This window comes from Mytilus edulis, chromosome 9 (genome assembly GCF_963676685.1).
Source record: "Mytilus edulis chromosome 9, xbMytEdul2.2, whole genome shotgun sequence".
Classification (NCBI taxonomy): domain Eukaryota; kingdom Metazoa; phylum Mollusca; class Bivalvia; order Mytilida; family Mytilidae; genus Mytilus; species Mytilus edulis.
The window spans coordinates 59,555,620-59,569,686 of NC_092352.1; the positions used below are offsets into that span (position 1 = coordinate 59,555,620).

General features: G+C 32.0%; 1 protein-coding gene across 1 annotated transcript in view; it reads left to right on the forward strand.

Moving 5' to 3' along the window:
- The first annotated feature begins 243 nt into the window (after positions 1–243).
- LOC139488685 (uncharacterized) overlaps positions 244–14,067 on the forward strand; it is a 160,110-nt gene continuing 146,286 nt past the window's right edge. Inside the window, exon 1 of the mRNA XM_071274496.1 lies at positions 244–448. Within this exon, the coding sequence (XP_071130597.1) occupies positions 373–448 (76 nt within the window). The 5' untranslated portion in view covers positions 244–372. The remainder of the gene's footprint in view (positions 449–14,067) is intronic.

The following is a 14,067-nucleotide window of genomic DNA, read 5'->3' on the forward strand; positions in this document are numbered from 1 at the left end:
TTTTTGAGACGCCGTTAACAAAAATAATTAAAGGCAATATTTTCAGTAACTTTTAAAGTTAAGAATTTTATGAAAAATATTGATATAGTTACATTTTTACTCATCCTCATAAAAAATATAGTAGAGCATTGTATAATGTACACTCAGGAAATAAAGTTTTCATCTTTTTAAAAAGGTGTGTGAGGAAGTTCTATTTTAACATTTACAGGTATTTAAACAATTATACGTGACTGCGTAACTAAAGAATACTTAACGAACTGTAAAATATAAGGGTGTATATAGAATTGAATGATATACGTGTGACTAAAAGATTCATAAATATACTAAAAATAGATATTTACTTCCTTGAGTGAAAAATTGCACTGGAAAAGAATGAAGCAAGTTTGGAATGTTTTCGTGTTTTTCTGGTTTATTTTTGGAATTCATAAACTTCTGTTAACAAAAGCTGGTAAGTAACTATCAAACTACTGTAAATCTGGTGTTTTAATGTATAGTTACATGAACAATTTAAAAATAAATCAATCAATTTTCTATCGTTGGATTGAAATCAATTTGCACTCGTCGAAGTAGCACAGTTCTATTTCATTTTGAGTATAAATCTATAAAACATTATTCGAATTGTTTCTATTTTTACAAAAATAGGCGAAAAATACAAATGCATTAGTCGAAAATAAACTAACAACGTCAATCCGAAAAAGCAATAAAGACCAAAAGACAAACAACAGTATACAAAGCACATTCAACATAGAAAACACGTGTTGATGCTCCTGTAAGTACAAACCCAATGCAATACAAGTCTATTTCGGTAGATAACATTCGTGCAGATGAGGACGGGATTGTTGTCATATCCGTCGCCATGACGGCGTGCACAAAGCTGAGTCCACAAACGTAACGTCTTCAAATTACTAAAACCATTTACGACGTCGGCATTTTCCTCCAGAAAACAAGCGCGTAACAAAAACACTGGACACTTAGTTTATCACATAACTTTAAATATTTACGTTCAACATATTTCTTTTTTCTTTCGAACAAAAAAGTGCAGCAAATGCACATTCTGGAAATATAAATAGATATATGCTAAGAGCAGTGAAATGGAAATGATTAGCGATTATGTCGTGGACCCTTTTCAGAAAATAGCGTTAAAACGTCATTTCTTAAGATTGTAACATACTAGCTGGACATTAAAAAAATTCAGGTGTTCAGTCTGGACTATCGAATCATTCATATTTTGAAGATTATTTTAAACCTCTGGTTATGCACATTTGGAATACCAAGTTATTTTGAAAATAAAAAGATTGTAATTACATATTGTTCTTGTCGATTCTTTTCATTTCGATTATTAATCCTTCCAAATTACTACTTCTTACACATAAAGAAGACCTTTTCAAACTTATCTACCATGGTCGTTTTTGATTTTTTTTGCGATGAATTTCGTGTGATGTCCGAGTCCGAATCCGAACAATTCTATTATACGAAAATGCAGGAAACATGTTGAATTTGTATAAGTTTTAGGTAAAAAAACTCTAATTTATGCCTATTTAATGTTACAAGTTACACCGTATTTTTGCCGTTTTCTATTTGCCCGTTTCGTGCTTTATAGATTAAATTTTAATTTACCTTACTAGTAATGTGGATTTTAATGGCATGCATTCATCATTTTATCATAAAAAAATTCTTATTCCTATTCTGATTCAAAAATATTTTTAACACGGTTGTATAAAACTATCTAAAAGGCGCATTTTACAGTTGCCGTCAACTTTGTGCACGCCGTCTTATGTGAAACAGATATTCCATTAGGGTCAACCAATTCGTGATGGCGTCCGTTAAATTTCGAAGGGTTGTTTTCGACTTCATCAATATTACATTTTGCACGTGTAACTCTAGGTTTATTATAGCTATTTAATTGTGAGATATACATGTATGCTCAATATGCAGGCGCTACTGGAATGTTTTTCCCAATTAACCTTCTGATATACATATCTTTCGATTTACAAGGAAAAGCAAACCACGACTCTTCATACTGTATCAAAGAAGAAAAAGGTTAATATATTTTCTCCGAACAGTCTTCAACATTTGATAATACCATACTGTAAGCTACATATATTATAATACGTTTAAACTGTAAAAATGCTGTCCTTTGGTATGCAGATTTCAGATTCGATCGTCACAAAAGAATTGGTATCCAAATACAAGTAATGCATTGTATAGAGTATAACTACACACACACGGGTTAAAATACAATAAATCTTCGTGACAAAATAAATATTAAAAAAAATGTGTCAATTTCTTTGGGTAATCCAGGATATCTTTCTCGGGTGATTTGTAAACATACATGCATGAAAATCATTATTTCTTAGAAGTTTCTAAAGATTCCTTTTTTGTTCCTGTTAATATATTTTTAAATATGCCTCATAACATTTTCAAAAGTAAGTCAAAACTTTTAGTTACATCTTTAAAACACATTTCTCATTTTTTTAAAAAGAACCACAGGATAATCATTAAATGAAACTGTTAAGGTAGTTTTTGTTTTGTTCTATTTTATATTCAATTATCTGGGTTGAGTTCAATATCGTAGCAGCTACGTAGTGCTACGTAGATTTTGACTATTGCACGTGTAGCTATAGACTAGTTGTTACATAGATCATTGTAGATATTGCCGCTACGTAGCTGCTACGATATTGAACTCAACCCAGATCATTTATTCTGCAACTACATGTACTTGTGTTTATTTCCTAAATATAGTAGCACAGCTATATTTTATGCAATGAATGTCAATTTCATCATGCAACACTTTTCCACCATCAGGGTTTCATTAAGGAATAAAAATAAGTTTGAAATTTGTGTTACAATTTATATGGCAATCAATGGTTTAAATTAAATTGCAGTATAAAAACAATATTAGGTCAATGTCATAAAAATACAAACTTTTCTGACATTGACCTAGTATTGTATATTTATCGAAAGTGAATATAAATCTTACCTGTTATGACATTGAACAATATTTAGCGCCACGGATTTTGCTTTACATTTCCCTGGTCGAATAACAATTGTGACTATGTCGTGATTCTGCTGTATTGGATCAAAATCGTTTTTTCATGCGAAAGATACATAATTATACAGATTAGAATCTGATTGAAATCGATATAATCGAGACAAATGCGACTGGAAACGTCTCAATTTTGACGCTTCATATCACGAACAGTATTTGATTAGTGTCGTCTTTAGATAAATGTTTTTTTTTAAATTTTGAATAAATTTTGAATTTCCAGTCACGATTCACAGGATTTGACATTTTTTAACCGGGAATGGTTCTATCAAGGACAGCAGTAAAATTATTGAATGTGTGACCCCGGCTTAAACACGGCCGACACTCGGCTAACCGAGAGATTGGTCGGTTAATCTATATTGAGTATGCGGCTATATGGGCGATTGGTCTGTTAATCGGGTTGGCTATACGTCTGTTAAGAGTAAAACGCTTAATTTCATGTTAAACTCTATTAAATATACAGATTTTTGGCATGTTATAATATAAGAACCAAATCAAAAAAAGAAAAGTGTAACATGATAACGAATGCTGCCACGTTGAACTATAGGCAAACTTCGAATAACTTTAATTTCTCAAACTAACCCCTTAAGTAATACCTAATCATGCTTTTCTCGAAAATCATGAGGGCATATACCCGTAAAACCGGCATTACCGGTATATGCCATCCAATCAAATTGAACATGAACACACACCATGTGCTTCATATAAACACACACACGTGTTTAATTATAGTAAACAATCACTTGACCGTTACAACGTCATGTGACCAATAACTTTTAATAAATATATTAGTTACAAGTCCATTTTCAAGACAAGAAAATTATAAACACATTTCGTCTTTAGATAAAGGTAATATCAAATTAGTGACCTTTACAATATAAGAACCTTACGTAAGAAGGGAGAACTCACAGTTCGTATATCCAAACTATTATTAGAATAATAGAACAACAAAGGATGTGGGGTATCATTTAGTCTTAGATGCATGATTTTTTTTATTAGTTGTTAGTGGCTTTGAACTAGCTGTCAGAAAACTGCGAGTACTCTCAGATCTGTTCCTAGTGTCTTTTTGTTGTTGGAATGTACAAGTACCCCCGGCCACTTGTCCATCTGACGAGTTAAGCCTTTTTAAACTGATTTTTATATAGTTCGTTCTTATATTGTATTGTCATACCACTGTCCCAGGTTAGTGGGTGGGGGGGGGGGGGGGATAACATGTTTAACCCCGCCACATTATGTATGTGTGTGTGTGTCCTAAGTCCGGTGCCTGTAATTCAGTGGTTGTCGTTTGTTTATGTGTTACATATTTGTTTTTCTTTCATTTTTTGTACATAAATAAGGCCGTTAGCTTTCTCGTTTGAATTGTCATTTTGGTCTCTTGTGGACAATGTCTCATTGGCAATCATAACACATCTTCTTTTTTATATCAATCCATGACACAATATCGCCCCTATCACGGACTTGAGCGTACAAATGTAATTCTTTGCAAACATAGTTTGGGTTGACTTTGTAAGATTAACAAATAAACGAATGAAAACTATTTTCGACTTAAATATTCATATACCTACCTAAGTCTACCTAAGTGTTTCCAAACGCAGGAGATCAGTTTGCTCCTCTATATTTGGCTCTGGTTCATCGTCACTAACTACACTTGTGCTACTTCCGGTGTTATAGGTGTATTCAGTGTCAAAGTTATAAATCATTGGGTGTTCTTTCCAATGCTTGTCTAGGCGATTTCCAAAAATCTTAACATTCTTTGCGGTCACTACGATGTCTGGTAGGCTGTTCCATACTTCCACTACTCTGTTAGTAAAGAAGTATTTTCTAATGTCTAGTCTGCTTCTATATTTTACCAATTTCATAGAGTTGCCTCTTGTTGTCGAGCTGGTATTACGAGTAAATAGACCTTCTGTCACCTTTGAGTCATATACTCCTGTAGTTATCTTGTATGTTTCTATCATGTCGCCTCTTAGCCTTCTAAATTTTAAAGTTGGAATTTTCAGAATTTTTAAGCGCTCTTCGTATGACAAATCTTTAAGGTTGGTAACATTTTTGTTGCTCTACGTTGGGAAGTTATTCTTAATTGATATGTAAATCGATGACAACTATATGTGCTTTAAAATGTATATGAAGGATATAGTAACTTGTAATTATTTCGATCACATAATACAGTTACTGTACTTCATTTAATAATACATATACTTGCTTTTTCAAATTAGTAGGTTCATTGATCACTGTACATGTGTTAGTCATTTTAATTGTAAGAGATTTCAGTCTGTAATAATATATGTACTAACTGCACAAGAAGGAACAAACTAAAGAGCAACGAAATTTTGTGTCCGTACTTCATCACGGGTGTCATTCGGTTTAACGAGAAAATGATCATGAAAGAATATCTGACGGTGATCATGCAAGTATTACGAGACGATCGTGAAAGCTCTGGTACCGGATCGTGAAATATATTTAATCGAGAAGACATATGATAGGTCATTAAATAATATTAATTTAATTAATTACACAGAAAAATTAAAAACAAAATAAGACTGTCTGTCAAAATGGTTCAACATTATGATCAGTATGTGAGAAAATTCAGTTTTAAAAGTATATAGTTTTTACAAAACAACAAAAGGCAGATTGCTTCTCGACATCAAGTTCAATGACATAAAAAATGTAAACAAACATGATTTTATTCACAAATTCGAATAAAATAAACTACTTTTATCCGAATAAGAGCATTCTATTTGAATGAATCAAATGATTCTCATAGTTATTTTGTATAAAATCTGAAACTTGGTGAAAAATGAAATCTTTACACAAAATTGATTTTTCTGATCGTGAAAGATCACGTACCGCTTTTTGAAGATCGTGAAAAGGATCGTGAAAGATCTGATGCTACGAAGACGTTCAAATTATTCTTCAATAAAATATTTGTTATAGGTATTGAAAAAAACTAGATAGGCCAAGATCCTCGATAAATTGAAGCATTTTATTTATATTGCTACTATCCTGTAAGTTACACCCGGCACCTGAAACTTTTGTTCAAACATAGACCTCGAAGTGGAGCCAAAAAATGAACTGATACTCATAAAGACAATCCATATTATCGCTTGCTCAAAATATAAGCGAGGTAACAGGAGATTTTATTAGTACAAGTACAAATAATACAAACAAATTATTAATTGTGCATTTGTGAACATGTTATTTGTATAATAGTTGGCTGATTGTAGGATGAAGGTTTTTATTTATTCCTATAATCTACATGTCCGTCAGACAGGATTCATCTGACCTCATTTCATGGATCAAGATTTAGTTTTGTGGTCCAGTTCGTATCGCGGATTCGTTAAGTTTTAGGATAACTCTGTTGTTATGATTGTAAGGTGTACATTTTTTACTTCTGTAAGGTTTCAAATAACATTGACCTCATATATTATCATGCATCATTTGGATTTTCGTTATATGTTGTTTGGCCTTTTATACCTGTATGCTATGGCGCCACGGTATTTGGTGTATGGTGTACATGTCTGTCTGCATGTTTCATACATGTATATGACGTCAATTGTATTTGATATATTGAATGATAGTAAGATGTCTATGTCTGGCTGTCGGTCAGGGTTCATATGCATGTACTTTCTACCTTATGTTCCAAATTAATTGACCAAACCTAACTTTTACATTTGTCAGTTTCTAAGGTACTGTGAAGATCGGAACAGCTATATTTGGTGTACGGGATGTTTGTAGAGATCTGTATGGCAAGGTTCATCTGACCTTGACCTCTTTTTATGAAATATTGACAATCTTAAGCGTATTTGACACTTCTAGTAAAACCCTTAATAGTACAGACGTTGAACAAATATACTATCATAAGTAAAGCAGACGAGACATTTCAGCATTTGCGCTCTGGTATTCTTTAGTCTGTAGTATATATTTATCTCATTGGAAATCAATTCACATCTGCTACGTTGTACAATAAAGACAAATAGAACTTAAGAAAGTACTGTTGCACAAAATGTTGCTTATCGTTCAATCTCAAATTGTTCATGAAAGATGCTGATTTTGCTGTAAGTTTTTGGTTGATGGTTAATATTTTGGAGTAACGTTGCATACCCATATTATTGGCTAAATAGTGGCGGTCTGCCTGAATTGTACTAGACCGATTCTCAGAGCTGAATTTGTCACACTTCTTTAGACACGTTTTTAGTTGTTTTTTTTTTACTTTCGATGTAAAGTGTTGAATTAAAAAAAATAATAGCTTTAATGTTCATTCTTATCAAAATAGTTACAGGTTTCAACCAGATGCAGATATATAAAATGGTAAAAGAAATACTGAATTCTGATTACTACTATTAAGTCTGGTCAGGCATTATCTTTCACGATCAAATAATGCGTTGCCTGATCTTTAACGATCAAGTTTGATGAAAATTCAACAAAATTTAAGGTTTTCGTAAACAAATTAACGCTTTTAAGGGAAGAACATACTTTTATTATACTGTACTATCAGATACACCAAAGTTTAAATTTCAAATATATCATGATATATTGAAATATGACCATTATAGGCACGAATAGCGTGTTTTTTCTAATTTTTTCCACAGACATGCATTGCGCCTTTTGTGTTTTTTTTGTAAAGTACTTCATATTTTCTTTATCTTAATGCACAGTAATGCTGAGGAAGTTGAACCATTTTGACAGACATATTTTGTTGTTCAGATTTGTTCCGCGTTTTGAAAATTAAGCGATTTTTTCAAAGATTCTGGCCTAGAATTTACATTAAAATTCTTTCACGATCCGGTACCAGAGCTTTCACGATCGTCTCGCAATACTTGACCACCGTTAGCTATTTTTTCACGATCATTTCTCTCGTTATATATAGGAATAAGACATAATGAAGGGAATAGTCACTGAAACAGTTACAAAGATTGTGAAAATGACTGTAAAAAAATGCGACGCCACGAAAAATCTTAATGCCAAAGCGACACATATGTCGTTCTAGTGTTGATGCCAAAGCGACATATACGTCGTTTGGGGGTTTGATGCCAAGGCGACATATATGTCGTTTCAACAATAGTATATTAAAAGCGACAAATACTTGCAAGTTGACTTTAATTTGATAAACTAAATTTCATATTTATTAGTTTTCGCCCATTGGAATTACTCCTTTTGATGTTTAAAGTGTTCTTTATTATTGCTAGCTAGTTCCTGCTATGAAGGTGGAAAGGGTTTATTCATTTTTTTTTACAAACGTACGTTTCGTAAACTTAAGACTTTTATTTGTCTGAATCCCGTAGGAGAAATATTTATAAACATTTATTTTAGCACTATTAAACATAATATAATATATGGTGTGTGGCACCGTTAAAGTCCACAATTCCTCTAAAGTCCACAACACCGCTAAAGTCCACAACAAATTTCCGCTAAAGTCCATAACGCCGCTAAAGTCCATAACGCCGCCAAAGTCCACAAACTTTCCGCTAAAGTCCACAAAATGACCTCCGCTAAAGTCCACAAAAAAACCCCGTTAAAGTCCACAAGAACAAGTTCCGCTAAAGTCCACAAAAAAACGCCGTTAAAGTCCACACAGCTCTTTTTTTTTGTTATTGAAAAAAAAATCTTTTTATCCCGGTATTATAGTAATAATCATGGACTTTTGTTCTTGGCAGTTTTTTCTTATCGATCTGATTTATATGTTTGATAAATGAAGATTACATGTATCTGCAGAAGATTTTGATCCTCATAATTTGATCTTTCATTTATTGTGAATTTTTGTGAATCAACATTTATGATTTTGAAAAAGAGCAGTCTAATGTCGCTACAGCACTCGCACCCGCAAAGTGGAAAGGAATTAATATAAGTAGCAAAACTTGTTTTTCAATCCACTATGAAAAACTTTGTATAAACTACCACTTATGAAAAGTTATCTGGTTCTATCTATAGACATAAGATCGAAGCACATTCAGTTTCTGTCATCCTTCCCAGCAGCAAAAACGGTCTATAAGCATCAAAGATAGACTTCAAACCATAATGTTCACGTTTGAAATCACAACGATAATAAACTTTAAAATACCACAATTGCAGAATATTTTGTGGTGCTAAGCAGATTTCGATCACTGATTGGTTTGTATATATTTGTTTGGTTTGCTACAAGAAATAGAGCATAGGTATTTGTTTGAGAATGTTAAAGACGATTTGAAAAAAATATGTGTGGATGCTCTTCATTGTGTTTTACCCATGACGAGTAATAGAATTAAAGGTTTTATTTCAACCATGATATATGTATGTGTTGTAGGGTACTGTGAAAACAATTTAAAGGTGTTAGTTTGATTAAAACACAGCCCTAATGGAAATCGGTTGAACTTGCATAAACTAGATTTAAGATTTAGATGTGAAATTCATCAGACTATAATAACAATCATTTGTATAGAGTCCTTTACACAGGAATTGAACCTGTCCCAAGTCAGGAATTCAGTGGTGTCGTTTGTTATGTGTCACATATTTGTTTTTCGTTCATCTTTTGTACATAAATCAGGCCGTTAGTTTTCTCGTTTAAATTGTTTTACATTTGTCATTCGGGGCCTTTTATAGTTGACTATGCGGTATGGGCTTTGCTCATTGTCGAAGGCCGTACGGTGACCTCTGGTTGTTAATTTCTGTGTCATTTGGTCTCTTGTGAAGAGTTAACTCATTGGCAATCATACCACTCCTTCTTCTTTTTTATATTGAACAACAACTTTACTTTCGGTTAACCAGTTAAAGAGTTCGAACGATGATCCGAGAAACCTGATGAGCAAAACTGTTGAATTGACAACACGAAAATATAGTATCAATGACAGGAAAGGTGATCAACATTATTTTTTTTGTGTTTTATGAGAATTGATAATAAACAAAAACGTAAGAAATCATAATTTAATAAACGACAGGAAATTCTGTACAATATATACATAGATCTTAAACGTTTTAAACCTCGGGAATCATTTGATCTTAAGGTTTTATCGCTCCCTGACATAAATAAGCATTATTGACGGACACTTTCAGTCGGCTTCACATAATTGATAGACGAAATATTTAATTTTAAATTTTAACTAAAGCTATTTTAAAACTGAATTTACGATTAATTAATTGCGTGTCATTTAGTTCAGCGACAAATATTTTATACTTATAATTATAATATAAAAATAAGGGGATTTGGTTTAACTGCCAATGAACATGATGAGACAACAATCAAACAACGTTGAAATGAAGTGGATGTTAGCAATTTTGCAGGCAACCGTACGGCCAGCAACAATGAGAAAAAACAGTACAACTAATCGCCTACAAAAGGCCCTGAAATGTAAAATGGGAAACAATTTAATCGAGAAAATGAATGGCCTAATTCATAATACTATAGTTGGCTAATTCATACGTGTGTATAACAAATAAGTATTAATCATTTAATTGAGAGGGAAAAAATGAAAATTAACGAATTTTAACCTTTAAATATTTGTAACGGGTTCTGTATTTCTATATCCAATATGATTTCTAGGAAACTATATTGCTCAGGGACTATTCATCTATATTAGCATCAGCTTAATTGAATTCCATATAGACCCTTTACAGATCCTTATTTAAACTTACAGGTTCATGACATTATTTTGGTATTTTTTAGCCATGCATGCATGCATGCACCCTCTGTAACTAGCTTGAAATTTTAAAGGCACCAGTCTTTTTTATTTGAAGTCGGACTTTTCCGGATTTAAAAGAAGCTAGGGATTTGAATTTCACTAAACAGGAAACCAAAGACCTGGTCATGAAATATTCATAACAAAATTATAGAGAATGAACTGATGGAACAATATGTTCTCCGAGTGTTTGGCATTCATTTTTGTAATTAAACTTAAAAGGATCTTGTCGATAAAATAATTCTCTATTAATCTGTGCGATGATTAACATTAAAAAATCCAAAATGAACACCGATTTTTTTGGCATTCGTTAGAAGACTTAGAAGAGAACACGAAAAGATATATAAGAGGAGACACCCTCTAATGGCACAATTTTGTTACACAAAACCAGCAGCGGTTTTTAGGCATTTAGAATGAAATTCAAAACAGTGTAGCTGTGGCCATTGATTGACACATTAAAATCATCCATTGACTGGGACAATTTAGGTGAACGTTGGTATGTAACGACCAATGCTCACTGTGTACTTTTTAAAGACACTTAAGGGCATACGATACAGTTTTGAACCTGTATTTACAAGTTGATGAAAATTTGCATATAGGCTATTTTTGACCTGATTAAATCAAATATGTAATAAAAAATATACCTTCATGTGCTACTTTTTGAGTAAAATGAGGTCGAAATTTTGTATATTTGCTCAAAATTCAGATTTGTGTCCGTATTTTCTTTTTCGAAAGAAAGACATAACTTTTTTGTTTTAAAAGATAAACACAAATGTTTTTTTTGTTAAATAATCGGTAATTTCTGTATTTTATAAGTATCATTAAAAATTATGCAATTTTTATTCAGAAATAACTCATATTTATCAAATATTCATGAATAGAGGAACAAACGTCATTTAAAAAAGTTCCTCTATTTACAGTTTTATAAAATTTGGGTCACATAATCTCCTTGCAAAATGAAACAAATTTCCGTTTTAAAAAATAGGGGTCCATGCACTCGTTTTCAAATTAAATCAGTTTGAATGATAAAAATCAGTCGAAAAATGCATCTTTTCCCGATATGTCATAGTTTGACGTCGCGAAAATAACATTTTACGTTAGCAACGTCATTACCTCCCCTGTAACTGTATCGTATGCCCTTAAACTATGGGGTCACCAAAGGTTCTCAACACCTAAATAAAGTAATTCGAAAAATTAATCAGAAATAACACGATATTTTGATTTATATCAATTATATAAATCAAAACACAAAGGTTATTCCTGATTAATTTTTCGAATTATTTTATAATTAAAGGCGTTAAGAAACCTTTGGTTACCCCACAGTTTAAATGTCTATCGTAGGTACGTCGTGAACAGTGGTCGTTACAGACAAACGTTCGCGTAAATTGTCCCAGTCAATGGATGATTTTAATGTGTCAATAAATGGCCACAGCTACACTGTTTTGAATTTCATTCTAAAATCTGGACCTATTTTTATCTTTTGATTCGGATGATGATGTAACATATACAATTAAGAAATAATATAAGCTGTTTTGCACGAGAGGAGTACAAGGTGTATGAATACTAAAATTATTTTAGATAATAGTTACGGGCAATACTTCCTTTCATACTGTTTTGTATTTGAAATGGATGTGGTTCTTCAGAAATTTACACAAAAGGAATTTCGTGACCTTCATGTTATGTTTTTTTTAAAATCTGGCATCAAGAGGGTTAAACCTCTTTAACCCTCTTGATGCCAGATTTAAAAAAATCAACGTTTCGACGTTTCCCTCTTGATGCCAGATTTAAAAAAAAAAACGTTTCGACGTTGTCAATAGGCAATAACAATTTGACGTCGCCAGTGCCGAATTCTTTTGACGTCGTCTTTTTGGCTTTATTTTTTTCATATTGATTTATAAAGTAGTTTTTTTCTACACGAACGGCATTCACACTGACAGGGGCGGTGACCAGGAGAACATTTTGATAATTCTATATTGACTGATTAAAATCATTTTATACAAATTTGCATCTTGATGGACCAAGGAGATTCACAAATGTAAAGTAAACTGATATTCTTTTCAAAATGCTGTTGAATTCGTGCAATTATAGCAATTATAAAAAGATCGTTTTTAATTTAGAGAGAATTTTTTAAAGTATTATGCGCCGCCTACAATTTTTTGCTACATATTTTCATATCATAACACTAATAACAGTTGGTAAAAAGATATTTTAGGGTATTTATGGGCGGATTTTTACCAAACCTTATGTTGAAAGATACGGAATTGCCGGATATACATTTGTTTATATGGTCATAATTTTATCTTTGATTGTTTTTATTTTCTACTGATGTGGACATCTATAATAATATTTTTCAAACCAATTTTGGTAAAATATATGGCAAATTTCAGGATAAAAAATTAGTGTTTATATCTCCAGTAAAAGATAATTGTTCAATGATAAATATAACCTGATAAACAAATAGATATGTGATAACAAATAAATGTATTGGTTGATTGACATCCCATAAGAAATAACTTTATAAAATTTATTCAAAAAATGCAATATATAATAGCCCAAAGTTGTTCGTGAAAATATTCTTCTCGCCACTGTATGAAAGGGGTTCGTACATCATTTCTTCTAAAAGGTTAATAAAGCGTCAGTTATAATCGGTTTTTTTTTTATCCATGTTCAAGAACTTTTATTTTTCTATTTTGATATAACAATTACCGATACAAAAGGAGGCGAATAATGTCGGGATATTTTAGCCTCATATCATTGTCCTGTGCTGTCTGAATACATGAACCATGCGAGCAGAAGCCTTTTTTTTTTATATATCTCATATTTTTTTCTTGCATATGTGTAGGGATAAATTCAGAAACTGGCTTGAATTTATCCCCGTCTCGACACGGGACTATTTACTTTATGAAGTATTATACATTTTGTAGATGTGATTACGTATTTAATGTTTGTTTTAATTTATTGTGTCTTTTGATGTTGGCCTATAAAAAAAATAACATGAAGGTCACGGAATTCCTTTTGTGTAAATTTCTGAAGAACCACATCCATTTCAAAAACCTAGCAAATACAAAACAGTATGAAAGGAAGTATTGCCCGTAACTATTATCTAAAATAATTTTAGTATTCATACTCCTTGTACTCCTCACGTGCAAAACAACTTATATTATTTCTTAATTGTATATGTTACATCATTATCCGAATCAAAAGATAAAAATAGGTCCAGATTTTAAAGGCCTAAAAACCGCTGCTGGTTTTGTGTAACAAAATTGTGCCATTAGAGGGTGTCTTCTCTTATATATCTTTTCGTGTTCTCTTCTAAGTCTTCTAACGAATGCCAAAAAAATGGGTGATCACTTTGGATTTTTTAATGTGAAT